Consider the following 24,633-nt stretch of genomic DNA (forward strand, 5'->3'; position numbering starts at 1 on the left):
GCGCTGGGCGGCCGGGCTGCGGCGGGGCCGCGGCGGGGGCCGGGCCGGGAGCGGAGCTCGCGCCAAGTGACAAGTGAGGGGCCGAGGGCGGCGGAGGCGGCGGCCGCCCGCCCGGACAGCGCGGAGCGGAGCGGCCCCGAGGGCGCGGCGTGCGGCGGGTCGGCGGCGCGGCACCAGACGCGGCCCCGCGGCGGTGCGCGGGCCGGGCCCCGGGACGCCGGCGCTGCGCGGTGGATGTGGGAGTAGCGGCGGCGCCGGCTCAGGAATGCAGCAGCCGGGCGGCGGGGACGGGAGCCTCTTGCTGCTCCCGCTGCTCCTGCTGCTGCGCGCGGGCAGCCGAGCGGAGCTGGCGGACGCCACGCAAGGTAAGGGGTTGCGCGGGGCCGCCACGCGGCTTTGGGACGGCGGCGATCCCGGGCGTGTGGGGTGTGAGTCTGGCCGGGGACCGGGACCGAGCCTCCGCAAGCCGGTGGTGCCGCCCGCGCGGGGTGCGGGACGGCGGGGTCGGCCCCGAGGCGCGGGGCGGGCGGTCGCGGGGCCGAAGCGGGGCGCGGGGCGCCGTCCGGCCGAGGGGCTCTGCCGGAGAGCCCGGCGGCTCCAGCGCCCTCCCCTTCCCCCCCTCCGCCGCCCCCCGTCCCGTTAACGAACTCCGAGTTTTATACTCGATCTGTGTTTAATTGCTTCGTAAAAAAACCCTTCCAAGTTCGGCCGAGTTATTAGCCGAGTGTAACCATTTCCAGGCAACCCCTCTTTTGAGACGTGATTGATGGTTCCCGAGGTGCTATCGGCGATGGCTTGTCCTTCAGCTCCAGCCGGGGGGTGTTTTGCCGTCTCATCGCCCTTGTAGTCTTCCAAGAAGTTGTGGGGTTTTTTTGTTCAGGCAACAACCTCTGTAGAAAGCCTCTTTGATCCCGCTTTAACGGCTAACGCTTATTCTGCGACTCTTCGGGTTTATTAGAGTTTTGATTTCAGCCTTTCGCAAGTGATTTACGTTTAAAGTGGAGAGTAGCACAGGCGTAAAGGGACCTAGATGGAACCGGGAAAGAAGGGCTGATTTCGGAGGCCAAGTCAATAAAAAGTGAGCGGTGCTTTTGCGCGGCTGCATGGGACTTTCAGTAAGAGGTGGATATTCATCAACTCGTTCTCCTTGACGGTATTTTATGATGGGTGCTTAAATCACAAGCCACTTCTGGAAAGTCCTGATTAATAATATGGCCATATTTAGTGCTTAAAGAAGGGGAAGAAAGTGAGTGCTAAAGAGACAAAGCTGATGAGTTTAAATACTGAGCAATTCAGAACTGAAAAGGCTGTGATTATAAAACCCCCGAGCCAAATAGCAGCTACTGTAGGGTAAACTGCCTTTTTTAAAAGCCAGTCGGAGCTAACAAATACAATGCTCCGTGCCTGAATTTCTCTCATCCTTTCAGTGTGTCCCTGCCCCCCCCAGACAGTCCCCAGTGATGCCATTACCTGGGATTCTGTGTTAGGCAGTGGATCTGTCGGAATGACTTCCAGACATCACTCTGTTGGACACAGGAGTCTCCTGGTGCAGACTCAATGGCTGGATGATATTCTAGTTTAGGGTAGGAATTCTCCCTGACATCTCAATGGGAAAGTGTTCAAATGTTGTTTTCTAGCATCTCCAGGGAATGCTGTGTGTGTGCTTAACAAATAGCTGCATTTTTGAAAGGGGTTGGGGCTCATTTTTTTCCCCTGTTTTTCATGTATTTTCAAAACTTTTGGGTTATAATAGAAAATATTTTGACTTTCTAAAAGGCTGGAAGGAAAACAAACATCACAAACGTAAAGCAACTGATCACATTGTGTGTGTGAAACTGACCACTGTTTTTATTTACTACGAGTTCTGCTGGGAAGTAGCTTTCAATGTTATCAATTCACCTTTCTGTGTGAAGCTGACCATTGTTTTATTCACTATGAGTTCTGCTTTCATTGTATCAGTTCACCTTTATGCGTGACTACTGATATAGTCACTAAGCACAATTACTTTCCACAGTGAAATAGTTGCTGTGTTTTAAGTAATATCTTTGGCAAAAGCTTACACTATTCACTCAGGAGCAGGCTGTTTTGTTTTAATAGACAAGCATCTGTCACGTATGTTACAACCACACAGGATGTTTTCCCCCCAAACTTGGTAAAGATCTAGGTTTTGTCCAAGAGTAAGGAAACTTGAACATCCAACACTAAAGAAAACAAACAGCCAACCAACAAATCTATTATAAAGTGTTTTTACAAATCTCTTTAAGATAACTGTAGCGTGTGGGTGAATAGATTTTGCTGCACCACAAAGCCAGCCAACCATCCAGAACCCTTCAGTCCCTACCCTTTTACCCTCCCATTTTAAACAAGGATAGACTATGGACCGCTAAATGAGTAAAAGAGTCTTTTTCCAGGCGTGTCAAATAAAGGTTGCAATCAAAGTCCATCTCTGGTTGTAGCCTAACTCCCAGAAAAGATGGGCTGGGAGTGCAAGATCCAACAGCCTAACACAACAAAAATATTGGAGGGTAGTTTTGGCTTGTAGCTCCCTGAGGCCCAGAAGGATCAGAGCCTCATTGTGCTGCACTCGGTCCAAACATCTGTGAAGACATGACTCCCACTCCAGAGACTTCCCAGTTTGACACTCTGATCCAGTAAATGCACGCAGCTGTGCACAAACGGCCTTGTGTTAGTAGGATTGGTGCAGCTCAGTAGGACAAGTGGATCTGCTTGGACCTGCGTGGTATTGTCACGTCTCTTTTGGTGGGATTATTACCAGGTCATCCATTTAGTTGAGATTCTGTGATTGTCGAGTGACCAAAACTATTTGTGTTACTTCCAAAAGCTCTTTTCTTGCCTTCTCCTCTTCGCTTTTTCCCCTGTCTCCTGCTGCTTCCTTTTTTTGTCAATGACCTTTCCTTGTAAAGAGCAAAACAAAACAAAAAGTGCATTTTCCTTTCTACATTCATTGCTATCTTTAATGCCTGCCCTTCCCAAGGGTGCTCACAGGCGGGCTCAAGCGTTCTGAATAAAACCACAAAGCTAATGTCAGTATAAGTCACAGCAACCCTCCAGCTAGGATATCTTTTCATTCTCTGCAGTATCTGACTCTGAATATTACCAGTTCAGCTTTATTATTATTCTTCAGTATCGTGTAACTTCGTGAGGAGTCACAGTGGAAGGAGCCTGAATAGTGTAAAAGCATTTTAAAAGCATATGGTAAAGGCACAAATCTCTAGATTATGTTTCAGATTATAGGTGGTACTGTTGATTTCCTTGAAAGCTGCCTCTTGTGAGATAAAGTTCCACAGCTCTTGATTAGTCCCTGTAACACCCCAGTGGTTAATTGTTTCGTCCATAGGTCAACAGGCTGATGTTTCAGCCAGTACCCACTTATGAGTTTACAAACAAACAAAATGCTTTTGTTGCCTTAAGCCTCTAAGAGGATGAGAGTAGAAGTTGCTGTGACTTACCATGACCGTAGTCTCACATTTCTTGACTAAAGTTGCTTGAAGTCTCTGCAAATTATCCTCAGGACATCACTTCTTTGTTTCTCTAATTACCATCTGCTGAAAGTGCTGGAAGAGGAACTTTTAAGTTAAAGTGTGGCAAATCTGCAGAGGGGAGCCTTTAGAACTTGTGTATGGATTTTTAAAGACAAATACCTAAATGTAGGCAAAGGCTTGGAAAAAAAAATAGGTTTCCCTGTGGTGTGACACTAGATACTTCTCTTTGGAAACACATGTAGAAATGCAGCAGTCTTCTGGGACTCCAAAGAGCACCTCAGTTGAAAACTCTTTTAAGGAGTCTCTAAGTAAATGCAGCTGCTTCCCCCATAGCGATTGTCTTGCAAGCCAGAAGTATCTAGAAAGCTATCTAATACAAAATACAAGCTGTAAACCTTTTCTTCCCCAAGCCCTGGAAAAAAACCTTAGTCATGCTCAGTTTTTGCTCACACAATTGTGTGTGCTTTTGAAACGTTGTACCTCGAGAGCTGGTTTTTAGTGATGTGGTAGGCTGTGAGGTGCAGCTGTTTCCAGCTGCAAAGTCATGCGTGTTTTTTCTGCTGTTTTAGTGGGATGTTCTCATCCTGCTGTAAGCTGCTCAGGTGATGTGTGTTGGTATTTCACAGGTAAAATTGCTCCCTTGAACCAAAAGGCAGCTTGTATCAGGGCTGGCCTTAGGAAAGCTGGGAAGTCTCACATCCAGCCTTGTGTAGGCAGAGACGTGACAGTGATAAGGCAGCTTGTGCTTTGACAGCAACTCATATGTATTGAAACACTTACATGAATCTCATATAGAGTTATTTTATTGTTAAGATGCTACAGTTGATCCAAACCTCTGCTTTTAAAAATTAGCACACTGGAACTGTTTTCTCTTGCACTTGAAAACAGAGGGAAGGTTTATGTGAAATCTGCCTCAGGTTACGCAGTGGGAAACAGATTCTGGTGGTAAGAGTAGTGCAGCACTGGGAGGGCTGTGGAACCAGCTCCCTGAAGCAGAGCTTAAAGAAGCTCTGGGTTGATTGAGGCTGGGGCAGCAGTTGAATAGTTAATTGGCCTTGTAGGGCTTCTTCTAGTCTGATTTCTTTTTTGTTCTAATCGTGGAGATATAAGTCAATGAAGTTGCTTGTTTATAAATGAGACACTAGTGAAATGAATAAATGAGAGCAATTGTCTATGATTCTTTGGAAAGAATGAGAAGATACTGGTCTTAGCTGGAGGATGTGTCTGTAGGCTTGGTGACTGTGGTTTTACATACTTTTTAATGAGTGAAGAGTGCTCTAAAATTCCTGAAACACACATTTGTGTGAAGTGCTGCCAAAGAAGTTACAGTTTTTTTCTGTCTGTTTACAAGCAGGGTTATTTCCTTCCCTCCTCCCCACCTCCAGGAGCATGACATAGGAGAGATTTGGTCACATTCAGTGTCTTTTAGTTGAGCTGAAATGACAGAATGTATAGAAAGGCTGTGAAGTTTTGCTAAGATGAAAAAAGGGCATAATTTCAGCTCTATCAGATACCACTAGTGTGTTATGTAATAAAACAAAGCTCTAAATGTTACTATTCTTTAATAGTAAAGATCTTCTACATCCCCTTGGGAATATAACGTAAAGTAGAAGGACTTGTGTATATTTGGGATCTAATGCAATGTGATATTGAAAATAATGCTCTGCCAAAGTCAGATAGCTTGGGAAAAAGGAGTAGCTTTAGAAGGGAACACTTTAGGGAGGGGAGGCAATAACACAGGCTTCTCAGCACACTTCTATGCCAGCATCCTGTAGTGAGGAAGATTGCTTTCCAGGGTCTCCTCCTGAAGTGGAGACATTGGAGTGCCACTGTTTCCAAGTAAATCTGCAGAGTAGTTTATGAAAGGAAATGGCTAGTGACATGTGAAAAGAATCCTATGGTGCATGTTGCTGGGAGTAGACACAGATTTGGAGGGTGGTTGGTTAGATACAGTTTCTCAAAAGTACCACAGAAATGGTCACAAACAGGAACAGAGTGCCACATCACTCCTGTTGAGGAGGAAACTGTCAGGTGTCTGTGAGGGTGGGGCCAGCACTGTGTTTCAGCAGTAAAGTATACAATGCTAGGCTTTTTCTAATGTATTTCAACAAGTCATTCATCTGGAGTTGATGCCAAAGGCATGAAATAGGCTCTGAAGCAGAAGAAAGCTTGGGTCAAGTCTGCTTTCTTACCTCTATTGAGTTCCATGTGGTAATTGTACTTGATACCCTCTTTTAACAAAACCCCTTCAGAGAGCTGCATAGAGGCTGTGGTTGTGTTTGATCAGTGAGGTGCTCCACAGCCACCTTTACAGGAGAATGAAGATCAGGAAAAAATGAGTCTCTGGGAGGAAGCATCCCGTGTTGATGTGGGCAGCATGTCCTTATTGGCTGGATCGAGGTGATTGCAGGCCAGTTCAGCAGTACTGGCCCGGCCATAGCTTGACTCACTTGAGCTTTTCTGCTATTATGTTGGAGGCAAGGAGCCTGGCCATGTTTATGGTGCTTTGGGAACATTGAAGGGAAAGATCTGCCTGGCCTTGGTAGCAGGGAAGGCTGCTTCTTAAAAAAGCAAGGCAAGCCAGCATACGTAGGGGCAGGACACACTCCTCATAAAGGGTTCAAGCAAACTGGTAACTTGGTGCAGATGTGGTATGCTTTCTATCACTGCTGCTGATGCCCTGTTGTGTGTTGTGTTGTGCACAGACATGCTTTCACTCAGTAACAGATATTTGGGACTAGGTTTAGGCCACCCCAATATGCAACGGTAAAGGCTGTAACGAGACAAGTTCTTGAGAAAACAGTGGATGCCTTAGTGGAAGCCTGCACTTTATTAGAAGGGGCTTTTTTTTTCAAACTGGTCAGATCATGTGTTGAAACTGATACTTCATGATGGCTTCCTGTGACCTTCTGCTCCTTTCCTCCTAGGGATGTCGGTTGTGCGTCCTCCTGTCCCGTTCCCAGATGCTCTGTTCCGCCTGCAGCGGAGTTCTCAACATCTGCTCCATGCAGGTCTGGGAAAGGGACAGGGTGGTGAAGTGCTGTGTTGAAGCACAGCAGCAGGCCATGGGAAATTGAAAGATCAGAGATAAGCAAGGAAAAATGTTCGGCAGCTTTATAAGCTCATTGCACGTTCCCTCCAGGGACTGGAAATACACCAGGATATGCTTTTCTTACCCTTAGAACTCGAGACTGTCTTTGGAAAGATGTGTGCTTCCAGATTCACAGCACGAGCACTCCTCTTAGGAGCTAGCTGTTTTGTCCTGCCCTGAAGGAGGTGGCACAGCCCCTCCTGAAGGTGCTAAGCCATGCCTTAAGGAAATGAGGGTGCAAGTGTAACGTGTCCATTGTGTCTCATACTGAACATTGTGGCTACTTGTTCAGAGAAACTGTGTGCTGATTCAGTGCTGATAACACATGCTGGAGGAGGGATTTTATAGTCTGTGTGGCCTTACTTTCAAAACTCCAGGGCCTTTAGCTCTCATGACATTTACCTGGGAGAGCTGAGCAGTTCTTAATTTCATCAGAAGGCACATAATCAGTCCAAAGGCTTCAGAAGCCTGGTCGGGAGAAATGAAGCTGCTCGAGATGATACACTGAGAGAGAAACTTTACAAGCAGAAGCCTGGCCAAATGGCAAAATAAAACCCAATCAATGTTAGAACTAGATTAGATTGGTTGTTGATCATGTGAGATCCTCTTTGCAAAACTTCTGTAACCTTACTTTTCTCTTCAGGGAGGGGTATCATTTTTATCATACTGTGAATATCATTCTCATCTGTGACACGGTGTGTATCTGGGCTCTGTGGAGTCTGCAGCGTGCTTGCAAGAGCTTTCTGCCTCTCCCAGCTTTCCCTGTAAGAGATCAGTTATCATGGTTGAACATCTCTTCTCCAAAATTAACTTGGCTTCAAATAAAAGCAACTATTTTGTAATAGTTTTGTTTACTCTGAAGCATTTGATGTGCTTTCTAAGTAACAAGCATTCTGTATGCTTTAGGTTTGTGTTTTGTTAATTATTCATTCCACATGTTTTGTTTTGGTTTTTCTTTTAAAAGCACATTATCTCTCTGTCAATTTAGTGGGAATTTGTAGCCTGATGGAGACATCTCTTTCTCCAGAACAGACACTTTCAGAGTGTTTCACCTAGAATGACAGCAGGCCATTTAATTCCCCCTTGATCCTCAAGGAAATGGGTTTATGTCACTAAATGCTTTCCAAAGGCCACAGAATAGCACTGGGTGGATCTTTGCTTCTGACCATTGAGTTAGTACTCAGTGTGTCTTGAATCATTTTATCTTCCCGTACTTAAAGGTCTTCTTCACATTAAAAAAAAAAAAAGGTTCCCAGTTTTGACTTGAGCTCCCTTTGCTGCTTTATGAAGAGTAGAAGCATGGAGGTTCCTGGAGAGATGAGTAGCCTTGGAGGGCTGGTCATGGCCATGTCCCACAGCAACAGGGAAGCTGGTAATTGGAAGTGAAAATGTAATGGTTTAGAACTATCAGCCAATGACTAAATCTGAAATTCCAAGTGGGTCCTTTCTTTATTCAAGCCCTGTCTGGGCTTTTGATGAACTTTACTACTGCTGGACAGGAGAGTTGCATTTGCTCTAACGAGCATCATATAGAAGTCCTCCCAGAAACTCCAGCTGGTGCAAAGCTGGCCACCTTCTAGCTAGTAGACACTCAGGAGGCTTGAGCCTCTTCACTGATTTCCTGAGGCAGCTGAGTAGTGTTGCTGATGCTTTTTTACAGCTCTGAGTGACCCAGGGTTGTGGTTTGAGAGCATGGTCATTTTGTCCAGCAGTCTTGCATCCAGCAGCTGTGATTAACTTGGGAATGCCGTGCTGCTGGCATCTCTGAGGTTGAAGCACTTCATGTTCACGATAGGGCGTTTTTGAACCGAGGGCCCCTTGCTTTTAAATTCACTTTTCTTGGCAGTCTGTCAGAGCCCAAGTCTGGCAACCTTTGTGAGATGAGCTTCACTTATTTTAGCTATTGGTCTGTCACTGTGTTTTTAATTTTTGCTGCACTTCAATAACTGACACGATGCTGGAATAAATAAACGGGCTGTGAACATTCTCACAGTTTTTGGAAGTCCAGCTCAGGGCAAGATTGAGTTTTTAATTAACACTGTCCATGAGATTTATTGTTAAAATGGTATCCTTTTAAATAAGTAAATCTGAAGTTGAGTAAGAGATGAATATTGAAACCTGATGTGGGATCACAGAATCGTTCTAGCACATGCAGTAGTGGTGCATGGGACCTTGCCCAGCAGAGCCCAGGACCATGACAGCTCTACACTCTTGTTTCTTGTGAGTTACAGGTCATTCCACTCCTGGGCCATGAGTGGGATGTCATCTTTATCTCTCTCTTTATATTTCCAATGTAGCATACGTTTCTCTCTGTTGAAAAGCACCTGAAAACCATCAATATTTTAAATATGTATAAAACAGATTTTTAGTACAGTGAAGAGCTTCAGGAAGGCCTTTGAATGCCCATCTGAAAAAGAACTGTTTAAGGGTTTTTGCTTCTTTTAGCCCCTACTGATACATAAATTCTCCAGAAAGAGGCCCAAGCAAGGGAAGAGGCTGTAAAGGCATCCTCTCACCATAGAGGTATCTTGGCAAAAGTCTAATTCATCAGGGATCAAAAGATGTTCTCCTGATTTTCTTCCGTTACACAGGAGGAGTTGATATCTGATTTGCCTTTTTTCCTGGGAGAGTCTTTGAGGGTGTTTGCAGGATGTGATTTATGTTTGCACATTCTGGTTCTGTGATTTATGGATTTTCTTCTTTAAACTCACAGTCTTCTTTTAAATCCTGATGAGTATTTGTGACTCTTTATGACTGGTTGTGTAGTGAACCCTGAGCAGTAGTAAAAAGTTCACAAACCTTGAGGATATTTTTATGTGCAGAAATTTGAGGTTTCATATGAACTCCTCTTGAGATCTTTGTTAACCTACACAGAATCTTAAGGGTTGGAAAGGATCTCAAAAAATCATCCAGTCCAACCCTCCTGCCAGAGCAGGGACACCTCAAATAGGTCACACAGGAACTTTTCCAGGTGGGTTTGGATGTCTCCAGAGAAGGAGACTCCACAACCCATCTGGGCAGCCCCTTCCAGTGCTCCTTCGCAGTGGAGAAATTCTTCCTTGTGTTTCTTTGGAACCTCTCAGCCCTTTTAATTTCAAGCTGAGAATCTACAGGGAATGTCCAAATCAAACTGATTTGCTTTTGGTTTCTTTGTTGAGACAGATTAGGCTGGACATGAAGCTAACTGTACTGTTCCTTTCATCCCTGAACTGGTTTTAATGGGGAGCCAGATTTGCTAGCGGTGACACTTGTCTCTGGTTTCAAAGTCTGTATATCTGTGAAGGCTGTAGTAGTTCAGGGGAAATTCGTGGATCTGTGTTGAAAATGTAAAAAGTTGGGTGTTGGGAGAAGGAGAAAAAGGTCTCCTCAGTGTTGATAGTGGGTAAAGTCAGTTTTCAGCGAGTTTGTGCAATAGAGATTACTTGCAAACTCATGTTATCTTCCTTTGCCATAAGGCTCTTGGTTGAGTAATGTAATGTCTTGGTGAGTGCCACAGGTGGAAATGGCTCCTGTAAATGTGGTACTTTGACAAGGATTTTGGGGAAGCTGAACATCCAGGGGTGCTCTGTTGTCATTCATGAGGCCTGTTCAGTTCATTCAAGGCCATTCTGAAGGTTTGGAGCACTGGTTGAATATTTTTGCCCTGCATTTTGTTTATCATGGGCTATAACAATTCCATCCAGCTTTAAAACATCCAGACCTCTTTCTCTAGAAGGTTTTGACTGAGCACAGCATAAATGACTTAACTGGCGTTGTTCTTCCTGTTGTGTAAGGAAATGACTGACACTGTGGCCTCAGGCACCACAAACCATCCAGCAAGGGTCATAGCAGGGAGAGGATGCTGTCACTGCCTTTGGCTTGGGGAAGTTGCAGTGGGGAGGGTTCTGCACGCTTTAGGGTTTGTTTGGGGTTTCTTTTTGGTCAGCTCTACAGAAATTCCCTACCCAAACCCTGTAATTGTCTGTTACACCGTTCCCCCTGCCAGTTATTATCTCCTGAGATTATCAAGGGTTAACTTCACATGGACTAATTGTAATAACTGAAAAGGCCCAAGGGGAAGAATTCTGTCTCTGCGTTGCAAGTAGGGGATTAAGTGTGTATATATTCAGTGTAATTTGCTGAGAGGTGTCTATGTACATATCTGTCAGGAGAGCTGTGAAATCCTTTGAAATGTTGCAAAGGATTGATACTTGGTGATATGGAGGCTCAACTTTCTCTTGCTTTTGTTGCATTATCCCACTGAAGCTAATTTTAAGTGTTTTTTTTTTAATCCCCTTGCCTATAGAAGCTGGTGTCAGGCTGCTTGAGAAGGGGCTTGTGTTCTTGAAGGATTACTGTGCTAATTTAGCTTTCATTTCATCAGGTATCAAGGCCTGATGACATCCTGCTATTTGTTACTGTACCTTTACTGTAAATCACTGACACCAGCGATGGTTGGTGATTCCACTGCGGGTAACCGAGGTGTGCAGGAAGGAAATGCTTGCTTTTGATCTCTACTTGTTTTACTGTCTTAAAGATCCTACAAGTGGTTATGACCCTCTGGGGTTCAGTCATTCAGCAATGCTGATTAAAATAGTCAATCCGAGCGACAGAGCCTGACAGATTTTCTGCCAGAGCCTTTTAAAGAATATATGTAATGCATCTTTTAGGAAACATAGCTGGCACTTGCTTCCAGTCAGTTAAATATTTCCCATGTAAGAGAATGTCTACTATGCTGGGCTTGGAAGTGCTGCTGTGTCAGAAAGGACAGGCTGCATCCATGGCATCTTCTCCTTACAAAGATGTTTTGCTGATGATCCGGGTTTCTGTTAAAAATCATGGCACTGGAGTGGTACTTGTGCTGTAGTATTCCTGGCTTCCAAGTGATTTCTTCTGAGCTGTGGCACATTAAATAATACAGGCATCTGAAGCTATCCAGTGTATTGGTTTTATTTAAGTAAGAGGTGAAAAGTGAATTATCTAACTGTTCAAAAAAGATTTATCTGCCTTAATTTTGGCCTCACTGGAATTACCCTTTAAGCTGTTCTTGAGAGTTTTGTGTAAGAGAGCCGCTTTTCAATGAGAAAGTGATGATGTGCAGTGCAAGCCCACCCCTTGAGTGTGATGTCATCCCCCAAAGAGATGCATCTTTAAACAATTAGCATGAAATGGGACTTGTTGCTACTAAACACAGACCATAAATTCAAAAGTTACTTTGATAGATTTCCCTTATTTGAAAAAGAAAAAGGTTCTTTTCTTTCCACAGAAAAGAATGTTTCTGCTTTGTTTGCAACTTCATCTGGCAGTGTACAAGGGGAGTCCTTTTACAGAAAGCAATGTGGGTGCTGGGTGTCCTTCGAGTATCTTACTCTGAAGCACAGTCAACTACAGTTGTTCTCCTCACTGACTTCTTTGGGGTGTAAAGTGCACGTGAGGCTTTAAAGAAATGAGCGAGCCTTTTCGTTTTGTTGTGCCACATTGCTCCCTTACAGTGATACAGCTCCTGAGTATTTCTCATCAACTTTGTCGTTGTTCAGATGTATGTTGAAACCACTGAGATGGTTTTTCCTCTGTAGGTTTTTTTGCAGCAGAGGAAAACTAATTGACAAATGGTGAGAGTGTGGAGTTCTGCCAGTGTGCCCTTTCCCATAGATGTTGTGTCCACTGCAGAACGTGTGAAATTGGAAGACTTTGGGTTTTGTCTTTAAGCAGAATATAGTGTTGCTTTTGCTTCCTGCACCAAATGCCATGGGAGAAACGATAGTTTTGATCTGGGCTGTCCATACTGTGATGTGTAGCTGTCTCAGCTTTCAGGGATGAAAGACGACTGTCATTTCAAGCCGTATGAGAAAACAGTGCCTATTCTTGCCTCGCTGTTTAGGGGGAAGGGAGAAAGCAAATGCTTTGCATCCAGGAAAATATCTGCTCGGGGGGTATTTGATTTCACTAAACAAAATATTATCCAACCTCCTTTGCATGACTTTCATACCATAATGGGGTTAAAATGAGCAGCCAAAAATGCAAATGGTTACACTTCTTGTTCCGTGGATGTTCTCATGCCCTCTACCAACCTTAACCGTATCCTAACCTTTTCTCATAAAGAAATAGGTGCTAGGAAATTAAAAGACTTCACACTGGCCTAGTAAAAAATAGTAGAGAATGCACTTAAATCCTAATGAAAAGACAGTGGTTATTTCGACTTGAAACATACCTCATACTGAATGTATCACTTGAAGTAAGCAGTTGAATTTGCAAACTTTCAGTCCACTTGTATGTCAGGAAAGCATTTGCAGCATTTGATGAAAGCCCTTGCTACTTGAGACAATGCTGCTTCTTGAAGCCCATTGCATGTGCAAGTCAAGGAGACTAATTGGCTAAGCATGAACTTTTCACATTTTGGAGCAATATAAAGACAAAAAAGGAAATATTTAATGCTGTCTTGATTGGGAAACAGCTCCTGGTTTGTCTCCTATGTGGCTTCTTTGGCTTTTATTAATTTACTCATCAGTCTTTAAGAGTTCTCAAGTGAATGGTTTTTGTATATATAGAAAGTGGGATTTTTTGATCTTCAGGATTTTTCTGCTTATTCTGAATCTATCAAATGTTTGTTCAAATGAAGCAAAGGGAAAGACAGCCTAAAGTGTCTCTTTCCTGTTGCACAAGGTTTGATACTTGCCTAGGTTCTGCAGAATTTACTAGTTTGGGCCAAACAATGAAACATTTTGTATATTTTATGTTCATTCACCTTTTGATGTTTGGGATTCAGAACTTCAGTGGTTTATTTTGGATATAAGCCTGAGTGAAAATGTGCTGGAAGAGGGGTGCACCTGGCAGGTGAGCTTCTGGCAGCCCTTTTTTGGCCTGCACCAACAGGTTCCATCCTGAGCCAATTTTAATCCAAGGTGTTCCTTGGATTTCCATCTCCCCGTATCTAGGTCCTGGTATGTCTGAAGAGGGCAGTATACAGGAGAGTCATCCCTGGAGAGCATAAATCCCTGAGATGTGGAAAGTCAGTATTAGGGCCTGCTTGTTTTTGTTCTATGTTTTTAAATGATGAACTTGCCGTCTATGGAACTCTGTTTATTGAGATTCGGAGGTGAAATGGCCTACACTGAACTTTGTGATTTCTGTTGTCTTTTGTAGAAGAATATTCAAAGATTCCAAGAGCATTAGGAAGCATCACCCGATTCAGAGCATGGCTGCATTTCCACTCCCATTCTTTGATGAGGAGCAGAGAACACTTTGGGACTATGCTGTTGAGCTGCTCTGACAAATCATTTGGATTGGCAATTCAATTCTTGGGGTTTTTGTTTGGATTTTAGTGTATTCTTGTGACAGCCAACAGCTGCTTAGACTTTTTCTGCCAAGGTCTCTTTTATTTTGGGATATGCTTTGCTTAATTGGAGATTTGTAAGTGACAGGAAAATATTTTGACCAAACTTGTTCTTCCTTACACTGGTGTAGATGCAGAATAAACTCATACTGTGACCAGTGCTGGTAGGAAATTGTCTTTGTGAAAGAGTCTGTGATTTGAAAGTTTTCATTTCCTTTGGTTCAGCAAGACTCCAAATTTCTTGGCTTCCCAAGAATAGTTCAAGACTTGTCTGCTCATCTGGGATGCTTAACAACGAAGAGATGGAAGCAAGAGTAGCTCTTACAAATGGTTAATGGGCACTGGTAGTCACTGTGCTCCATGCCTTACTTTGCATGCTTCTTTTTTTAAAAAAAAGTATTAAAATGCATGTTTTTGATACATATACCAAAAGTACAGGGCAGTTACAGTTTTGAGTGGACCTCCTGATGTGGTGTTAGAGTTGTGGTGGGGTTCAATTCTTACGTGCGCTTGATGAATAGCAGAGAAACATAACATACCATGAAGTTCTGCAGCAGTGCCAGCTCCTCAGTTGTTTTGTGTTTATAAGCAGATGCTTATTCTTTAATCTGGGGAGTGACTGGTATATTATCCACAGTGTGACTGATTTACCAAGAGATGAAATCAGTTTGTTTCCAAGCAGAGACATGTCTAACACGACACAGGCACAGTGATGACAGTGCACTTTCCAGTGCTTTTTTTAATTCCCCAGTTTCTAGGGGCTGGGATTATTAAAAAAATAAATCAATCCATCTGCAGCAATTTACATTTTCAGAGGAGAAGATACTGGGGAGCAGAATGACAGATGTTCCCATGCCCAAACCCTGTAATGGTATTGGCAAATGACAGAGCTGCAATGCTACCTGGCGTGGCAGCTGAAGTGATTGACATGTTTTTCTTTCAGGAACTTTGTTTATATTAGAAGCTTTATATCTCAAATAAAATTAGCTTTATGTGAATGGGAACTCTACTTGTAATGATTTAGTTTAGAAAAGTAATGTCAACATTCCAGAGGATTTCTGGCCTTTGATTTCTTTTTCCTGTGTCCAATGGAAGCCTTTCATAGAGACTGGATAATGTCTCATTCTGACTTCTGTTGCAGCACACAGAGAAGTGTCTTGACAGCTTCCAAACCAATAATATCTTACTTATGTTTCAATATATGAATAACAGCACAGACTTTCTAGAGATTATCTTTCTTTTCTGTAATGTCTTTAGTTCTGTAACATGCTGGAGCCAGATGAATGTAAATCCTTCAGCATTTTGAAGAACAGGAATGTATCCTGTTAAAAAAGTGTGTTGTAGCAGGGATGTGCAGTCACAGTAATTCACCGAGCCAGAGTTGTGCTCTTTTAATTAAGAGGTGCAGTTAGCAGAGCACATGATACTTCTTCCTCTTCATGCTGTTTCTTTCCTCTTCTCTAATCTCTGTTCTCCACTGTGCTTTCTTCACGGTCCTTGGGAGTCTTGTTTTTTCAAAGCAATCCCCTGCTGACTGTCTTGAGGTCTGTCTAAGCAGTTTCTTCAGCTCTGATTTAAAAGAGGTTTTTCCCTTTGATTACTTAAATAATTCCCTTGCTGTCCATGTGATTAGTTTCTTTGTGGTGGAGGAGCTGGGAGAAGAGACCCCAAAAGCTGCCCGTGCTTCTTGGTCCATCTGCTGTGATAATGCCTCATCTATCCAGGAGGAGTCTGTGCATCCCTGGTTTATTGTACTAGGCCGGGGACTGAATCTTAGCATCAGATAGCGCAAGGAGAGGCTGATGGAGAAGACATTCTGTGCAAATGGTGCTGGAAATGCTTTGCTTCTGCTTAAAAAGCTGTTCCACAGGGCCCTACTGCAGATGTCTCTGGTCGTTCTCAGCAGCAAGCCCTATGCTGAGCTCTGGTGCTTTATCAGTGGCAGTGAGAGAAGTGAGAACTCCTCCTGCTACACTTCTTACAGAGCTAGTTGCTGTGGTGAGGGAAAATGCCTCAAGCTGTTACCTCCTCTGCAGGGATGGTTTGTTTTCCCCTTTCCTAAGGTCTCCCTTTGCCTTCCAGCATATTCACCACTGCCTGTTTTCTTCTATTGACAGTGAAAGTTGCAAGTTTATTCTTGTGTTAAGGGAAACTTTGAAAAATAGGATCTTGCCATTTAATTTCATATCTGCTGGTTCCTAGATTACTGTGGTGGCAGAATCTGAAGTGTTCAGACTGGAGACATCTGTGTTTGTTCAAGAAACAAGAGGAGATGCAGCATATGGAAAAGAGATGAAATTAGTCGAGGCACGAGAAACTGGCAAGATACCTCGAAAAGAAAGTGTTGAGTAACAATCTCTGCTTAAGGCCCCAATCCAGCAAAGCACTTAGACATACATTTTAACTATAAACAGTCAAGATGTCTGGTTGGTTTAAATGGGACAACTATTGTGTTTAAAGTTAGATACTCACTTGAGTGCCTTTCTGGATCAGGACCGGAGTGAGTGTTTGAGTGAGACCTGACCAGTGGTTAGTGGTGTCCTGGGGCATCTGAGCTGCAGAGAGACTTTGTAAGGCTGTACCCGTGCTGCTACGTTTCCTGCCACCTACAGATATGCTTCTTTTCCCCCTGCTTTTTTTTTCTGCTCACAAGTAAAATAATTTATGCAGAATGTGAATCTAAAAGATGCAAATAATTCATTCCATGTCAGGGGGCTGCTCTAACTGATCCCATTTTTCAAGGGCCCCAACACAACTTGTGTGGTGAGAGAGAAAGAAGAGAAGGAGCAATAAGAGCAATGATGTAGAGGTGTCTTTCTGCTTCACTGGTGTTAAGTACATGCAAGATTCTTAGTGTAAGTACACATAAAACTAAAGGTGAGGTTTTAAAATGTCTAAGTCCTGTGTAGATAATCTGTATCTTTTTTTATCAATCTTCAATCCACCCTAGATGGAAGGGAAACAGGACTTTTTTCAAGCAATTATTCCCATATGACTTTCATTACTGGGAAGAACTTGCTTAGTGGGCTTGATCCCAGAAACTATTCCTCTTGCAAGTTGCCTTTCCTCCAGAGAGCCGACTGCTGACTTCAGAGGAGATTGCCATGCAGAGAATGCCATTCTGCTGCAGGTTTGCCATTGACTTACCCTGCAACAATTTGTCTCACCAGTCTATGTGAAGTTGGATAATAATGTTTACTCACCTGTGTAATGCAAGTTCAGATTCTTGAATGAAAGGCTCTACTGTGCAAAACTACAAGGTAGCATTAGTGTGTGTGTGTGGGGGGAAGTATTGTATACCTGCAACTTTAGACTATTTGCAGTGAGTGTAGTGAAGGTTTCATTAGCAAATAGGTAAGGTGTAGTTAGCACTAGTGCTACCTGATATTGCTCTGAAAAGAAATGGGATTGAGGAATAGAACTATCTTAGCATTGGCAAAAATGCGAAGGACAACTGTCTAATCTTTTAGGTGTGGAAATCCTGCTGCTGCTATTCCTGCTTATGGAACTGTTCTGTGTCTGGCTAATGCACTGCCTGCCTCCTGTTCCTTGACTGGCGTGTGTGTCCCTGTCATTTCTGACTCTGTATGGCATAGTGCTTTGAAGGAGCTGGCAGAGGGAAAAGGTTGCAACAGCAGGGTGGTGAAACAGAATGAAGGTGAGAATCAAATTACCTAGAGAAGAATACTTAAAAACCAAAAGTTGTTATTGTGTGTTGAACTTGTAAAGCCTGGACAAGAATGATGCCACAGTCCAGGTTGTGTACAAACAGCTGGTAAGGAACAGGCAGCTCCTTTCTCCAGTATTTTTATAGTCTAGATCTCAGTGGTGGCAATGTCAGTGGTAAAACTCCACTGACCTCAACAGGGACAGGAGTTTGCCTCTCTCTTCAATACATCATGAAGTAGATGAGGAGGAACAGTAACCCAGAGCAGAGATGTGACCGACAGTTTAACCAACGGGTTAGAAATGAAGCACGGGCTCTCACCAGTCTCCAGCAGGCGCTTTGCAAGCGGCCCAAAACACTTCTCAAGGAGTAAATAAAAGAATATAGAAAGCTGTGAAATAAGCAGCTCTTCTGTTAATCCTCAGTGGTCGGCCATGGGAGGGTGTGTGTGTACAGCACACTCAGTAAAGGCCCTTATAATTGTTCCTATATAAACCTGAAGTCAGGAAATACACCTGACAAAGCTATAATTTGTAGCCCTGTGTAAAACACCTTTTCATAAGGCTTTGTTTTATATTCGGTTGGCCAAAATTTTCCTAGCATTTTACGTGCACAAACTGTATCATTGTTTAGGAAAATGCAAGTCTGACCACTGTAAATGGTTTATATTTCCAACAGGGCAGTTATTTAATTTCCTGTTGGAAGTCTGCAGATGTTGGCACTGTTCACTCTGGCAGGAAGCCAAAGAGGAGTACGGTATCATTAACGTGCTACAGTTCATTCGAGATTTCAATTGGTTTCATCCAACCTTTAAGACTGGACTATAACAAAATGCTTTTTTTTCTTTGATTAAGCTTTATCAAAGCAGTCAGGGAGACAGGGATGAAAGAGGTATGATAGGATAGTAGTGTGAGAACAGCTTTTGTTCTTCTTTACCTAGTCATGTGCTGGAATACTCCTCATTTTGTTGCAAACTGAATCCCACTTTGTAGTTTTTCATTAAATCACCACAAAATAAAGGCTGAGGTCTGATCCTGAAGTGGGCTGTTTTGGTATAAGCACATTCCCTGATGCTGATATCTTCATGGATTCATAGAATGGTGGGGGTTGGAAGGGACCTTTAGAGATCATCCAGTCCAACCCCCCTGCAGAAGCAGGGTCACCTAGATCAGGTCACACAGGAGCATGTCCAGGTGCATCTTGAAGACCTCCAAGGAAGGAGCCTCCACAACTCCTCTGGGCAGCCTGTGCCAGGGCTCCCTCACTGAAACACTGAAAGAGGTTTTTCTTATGTTTAAATGGAACTTTTTGTGTTCCAGCTTCATCCCATCACCCCTTGTCCTGTTGCTGGCTACTATAGAAAAGAGGGATGTCCCAACCTCCTGACACCCACCCTTTAGATATTTATGAATGTTAATAAGATCCCCCCTCAGTCTCGTCTTCTCCAGACTAAACAGCCCCAGGTCCCGCAGCCTTTCCTCATATGAAAGATGCTCCAGTCCCCTGATCATCTTGGTGGCCCTGTGCTGGACTCTCTCCAGCAGTTCCCTGTCCCTCTTGAGCTGAGGAGCCCAGAACTGGACACAGGACTCCAGATGAGGCCTCACCAGGGCAGAGTAGAGGGGAAGAAGAACCTCCCTTGACCTGCTGCCCACAGTCTTCTTGATGCCCCCAGGCTGCCATTGGCTTCTTGCCCATGAGGGCACGTTGCTGGCTCATATTTAGCTTCTTATGAACCAGCACTCCCAGGTCTCTCTCTGCAGAGCTGCTCTCCACCAGTTCAACCCCCAGCCTGTGCTGGTGCAGGGGGTTGTTCCTTCCCAGCTGCAGGACTCTGCACTTGTCCTTGTTGAACCTCAGCAGGTTCCTATCTGCCCAACTCTCCAGCCGGTCGAGATCCCGCTGAATGGCAGCACAGCCTCTGGGGAATCAGCCAGTGCTCCCAGTTTGGTGCCAGCAGGGAACTTGCTGAGGGTCCCTCTGTCCCCTCATCCAGGTGGTTGATGAAGATGTTGAACAAGACTGGCCCCTTGAGATCTCCTCTGTAATGGAGTTATTGGCTGGTGTGGACCTTCTGGTGCCCCATTTCTGGTGCCCCACTTGCTCATGGGATTCTCCAGTTTACTGTGGTTTGTGATGGAGATACACTCTTAACAACATCCACAGCTTGAAATAGAGACACCTTCAGCTTTCTTCTGCAAGTTGGGTTTTTTTTACTTTAGAAGGAGCTATGTGTTGAAAACAAATGATTTAATGATGTGGCAGACTCACCATCACTTAGAAGCCTTCAAATCAAGGCTGAGTTCCTGAACAGTGCACCCACAGCCACAGCGAGCGACATGCAAGAGTTGCTGGCTATAGGAAACTGTGGCCACATGTCATGCAGGGGATCAGGCTCATGATTGTTGTGGTCTCTACTAAATCTTGCAGTACTTCAGTATAATCTGTTGGGATTTACCCTGTTCTGAGCTGGAGCAGCTGCTTTTTCTCAGTGATTTGGATGTGGGAAGAAGAGGTGCTCATAGAGAAATGTGCACAATTTAGTATATTAGAGTTAATATTTGCACTCACTTGTGGCTTATCTGAAGCTGTTGTGGGTAGAGTGATATGAATGGAAAGCAGAAGGATAAAAAGCGTGTTTTGAACACTTACCATACTTTGGTATTGTTTCTTGCATGATATTGGCTGTTGATAATATGTAGCTTGGGACATTGATATGTGTTGAATCAGAACGAGGGAACACCAAAACAACTTTTGTGTGTCGAAAGATCAGGTTCTTTTCATTGAGTCCTGGGAAATAGGCAGTGCAGCTAAAAGAAAATGCACATAAACCCCAAAGCATAGAGAGCATGTAAAAAAGGATGGGTCTGAACTCACGTCCTTCTGCCACTTTGATAGGTGTTTTCTGATAACTTATTTCATGACATCTGTAGGCTGTTTTTTTAATAAAGCATATTGATAAATGCACTCACCTGTATTTATATCCTGAAAGACAAACTAGAGAATGTTCTTTGTGTGCTCAGGGAGCTCACAGCAGTAATAAGTGTATAGGGACAAAGGACCCTCTGGTCCTTCACAGTTTCTTCTGGGTGTTAAATTTCATGCTGAAAATATGGTTCCTATTGCAGTTTGGCAGGCTTTGGAAAAAAAGCAAATCTTTCCAGTGTTCCATCTAAAAGAAAAAGAGCATGCTCAGTTTTTATTGCTTTGCTGTCTCTTAGTGATAGTGTCCAGAAGTTATAAAGCTTTTGTACAGCAGATTTGATCAAGGGATCTCAGAACTGTTTATACCCAGGTTTTCATTTTTCACTGTTGGCTAGTTATGTATTTTCTCCTTTTAGTTACAGGTAGAGGGAGCACAGGAAAAACAGCTTGTTTGAGATCCCAAAAGAGAACCCACAGCAGGTCTGGGAATAAAAACCAGGCATCTTCTCTTCCACATGCCTCTGCTTTACCAAAACTTTGAAGGTCATACCTATTTTAAGATGATATGCAGTCATCTTGTGTACATTACTCCTTATTGTTGGGCTTGCTCAAGCTCCTTAATCGCTGTCTCCTATCCATGCACTTCCCAAATGCTGTTGAAGTCTTTTGCCATTCACCTGGGGAGTGGGATGTTGACAGAAGGAAATCATTAGCCATTTGGTTTGGAAGTTGCTAATATTTCAGAAGTTGTTACCTTCATGAATTAAAAGTATTTACTATCATTTCTTGAGATTGCATAGCATTGTGAAGAGGAGAATATTTCAACCCAGTGTTGCATAGTGGTTTAAATCCAAGGGCTTGCTGTCCTGTGAGCAGAGATTGGCCTTGAGTTTTGGCTGCTACCTAAGCATCAAGAAAAAAAGGTGTAAAGAGGTGATGGTGTGCAGTAGCCTGTCAAGAGTGAAGTCCTATATGGTGCTTTATATAGTTCAGATTAATATGAGATGTGTTGAATGTTTTAAATGTAAGTTTAGACTAAAAACCAAATCTATATTTAGCCATCTGGAAAATCAGGTTTATATAGCAAAAGGAGAAGAAAAGAATAGCAGTCAGCCACACAACAAACTGTGGAATCTTACCTATGTGCTATTATATCCTGCTAAGAAAGAATGAACTCACTACATCATGTAAGTAGTGTGAAACCCTTCTTAAAGTCTAATAACTGAGACACTATGTGAAAAACACCAACCCCCACCAAAACAACCCCACTACCCCATGCCAAACCCCAACTCGACATACACCCACAGGATAAATAACTTGGTGCTGAATATATTTTCCCAAGGAGGACTTCCATTTACCATGTAGTGTTCAGATTGTAGCTGAATATAGCTACTGGATATAAAAGGACAAAGTGCTTTAAAATTTGCTATCTTGACTATGAGAAGTGTTTTAATTAAGAGTATTGAAGGGTGGAGTTAAAAATCCTTTGGAAATAGGTATGATATAAAAAATACTGTGATTGGCTATTTGAGGGATTACATAAGATCCTATGGGAAGCAAACTTAAGAAGTATTTAAGGGATTCTACAGTTTCTTGTAGAGATTATACTTGTGATGAGACAACACCCCCTTAGTATGTGGGTATAAGTGTGAAGAGAAGAAAGAGAAGGGCCTCAGATGTGAGAAGGAGGCATCAAAAAACGAAATGAGATTCCTAGAAAGGGGTACAAAAAGCTTAGGATAAACAGCCACAAAAATCAGACGAGTAAAGGCACAGAATAGGAGTGAAGCTCTGAGTGATAATGAGAGAAGCAGAAAAAGGGAAAGCCAAGGGAAATGCTGACTTGTGATTCAGTGCACAGGAAAAAATTCATGATAGATGAGACCAAGGGCTAAAATCTTTAATGCTCTTTTTTGGGGGCTGGTTTCCACCCTGCCCTGAAGAAACCAGCAGAAATAATGGATGCAAAGATGTAGGGGCTGTAATCTCAGGCTAGAATAAGAAGAAACAGTTTGAGAATACTTGGATAAATTAGGTGTTTTCAGATTTCTTCTGTCAATTCTTTAACCTCTGAGGAAGTTTTCCAGTCCTGGTCTGTCTCAGAAGTGAGAGACATTGCATACTGATGGAGGTAGGACTTGAAAACTGGGCAGGAAAAAAAAAGGACAAACATAAAGCCTGCTAAAAGGGGAAGTGCTAAGGAATTCTACATCAATCTGCTAAACAACAGATAAATTATTTGCAAGCAGCTGGAAGATAACAAGGAGATAAATAGCAAGCTAAAATGGTTTTGTCAAGAACAAATCCTGTCACACCAATCCTTTTATCTTATAGCAGCTTCTCGAGTCTTGTGGAGAACGTGAGATGATGTATCCTGAGTTCATGTAAACTTTTGATGTCACATCTCAAGTGCCTTTCCTACAAGTCATCTGTGGGTCTTAGTGAAACTAGTACAGCATAAAGGCAGAACTGGAGTAATTGCTTGCCAAGGGTGGCTCTCGGGGTTTGCAGGGAAAATGGAGAGCCTCTAAAACGAATGGAAAGCCTTGGGCTCAGTGGTTTGGTTCTTGGGGTAGCAGGCTGGGACGTGGAATAGCAGTTGTGCTGGAGGACACCCAGGTGAAAGGAACTGTGAGGGTATTGGTAGGCAGGCAGGTTTTTAAATGATCTTGCTAAATGGGAAAAATAGTGAGAAGAAATATGCTGAAATTGAATAAGTGCAATATATTAAACTTCTAAAGGAGTAAATTACAGAATAGGAATGTGGTTAGGTTGCAGCTCTGCTCACATGATTTGGGAGTTTTCGTGGCACAGGAGTTGAGCAGAGTCAACAGTGAGGAGAGGGCAAACATTGTGTTTGGCTGCCCCAACAGCAATGGAAACAGCAGGGGACGAGAAGTCGTCTGTCCCTCTGCTCAGCATGGGTGAGACCTCGACTGGGCAGGGGGGAATACTGTGCCTAGTATGGGAAGCACAACTCCTGAGGATGAATGAACCCAAGGCTCCAGCACCAAAAAGGCCAGGGAGGGGAAAGCAGATGGTATGAGTTGTTAGTAAATAAGTTGTTACAGTGATGAAGAGAACAGTGTATTTGCAATGGCAGTGATTGCTTTATTTACAGCAGAATAGCTTTAATTTAGATATGCAGATAAAACTACCCAGGGTAAGGAGAGTAAAGCCCTTTACAGTCTTGAGAGGGCTATGAAGTCTCTCCCAACAAGAGATTAGGTTTATATCTGTTAGGATGAGGTTTGAGGAGGGAGAAGACAAGAGGATTCTGCCACATCACACATCACATTCTGCACATGATTAACTTTGTGCCTCTAAAGGGATCCTAGAGAGATGAGCTTCCCTAGGCTCCATCTAGTCATGGTGAATATTTCTCTCATCTATTTCTACAGGCCTTTACAAATATAGACATTAATTAAAACTATAATAGTATCAAGCCATTTCTCATCAAAGACCTGATGGAGTGTAGAATGGTTTTTGATATGAAAGCTCACAGACAACAAATATTATTTAGACATAAGTTTTAGTGATCCTGAAACGTTCTTTTGTCCTTGATCCCAGGACGTCTTCTAAAAGGAAGGGTGCTTCCACACTGCACATGCCTTGCACTTGGGGAGAGGACAGCAGTGCTGTGGGTGGCATTCACCTGTGGCATTCCTCTAAAAGCCTATTAGTCTTGCCTTGTAACAAAGTACGTTTTTAGTTGTGTCCAAGGAGATGACAAACGTATGTACTTTGTTAATCACGAGTCACTTGAGAACAGCAAAGCAGCAAACATTTTGAAAGGGTTGAATATGTTGGGCTCTCTAATGTTGTTTTTAGTATCTGTGTAATAGTCTTTGATTCACTTCTGACTTCCCAAGTAGCTCAAATCTGCCAAGAAGCCTGATCACTCAACACCAACCCACAGAACCGAATAGCCTTAGGTTCACTGTCGTTTTGAGTTAATACATCAGTGATGAGTCTAGTCCAAGGGCAGAAAGAGAAAAATCAGTTATCCAAAGTTGTGTGAGCCATTAAGAGGGGTAGCTCTGCTGGGACTAGTTTACATATAAGTTAAATACCAGATATGAGGGGTTGTCTGTGCTGAAAAATAAGTAGTCTGTCGTTATACAGAAAACAGAGG

The 24,633-nt window shown here is 43.3% G+C and overlaps 1 protein-coding gene across 1 annotated transcript in view; it reads left to right on the top strand.

Annotated features, from left to right (window-relative positions):
• Nucleotides 1-265: 265 nt before the first annotated feature.
• Nucleotides 266-24,633, top strand: part of ROR1 (receptor tyrosine kinase like orphan receptor 1) — a 170,059-nt gene continuing 145,691 nt past the window's right edge. Inside the window, exon 1 of the mRNA XM_062003502.1 lies at nt 266-365. Within this exon, the coding sequence (XP_061859486.1) occupies nt 266-365 (100 nt within the window). The remainder of the gene's footprint in view (nt 366-24,633) is intronic.

The sequence above is a fragment of the Colius striatus genome, chromosome 10, assembly GCF_028858725.1.
Source record: "Colius striatus isolate bColStr4 chromosome 10, bColStr4.1.hap1, whole genome shotgun sequence".
NCBI lineage: Eukaryota > Metazoa > Chordata > Aves > Coliiformes > Coliidae > Colius > Colius striatus.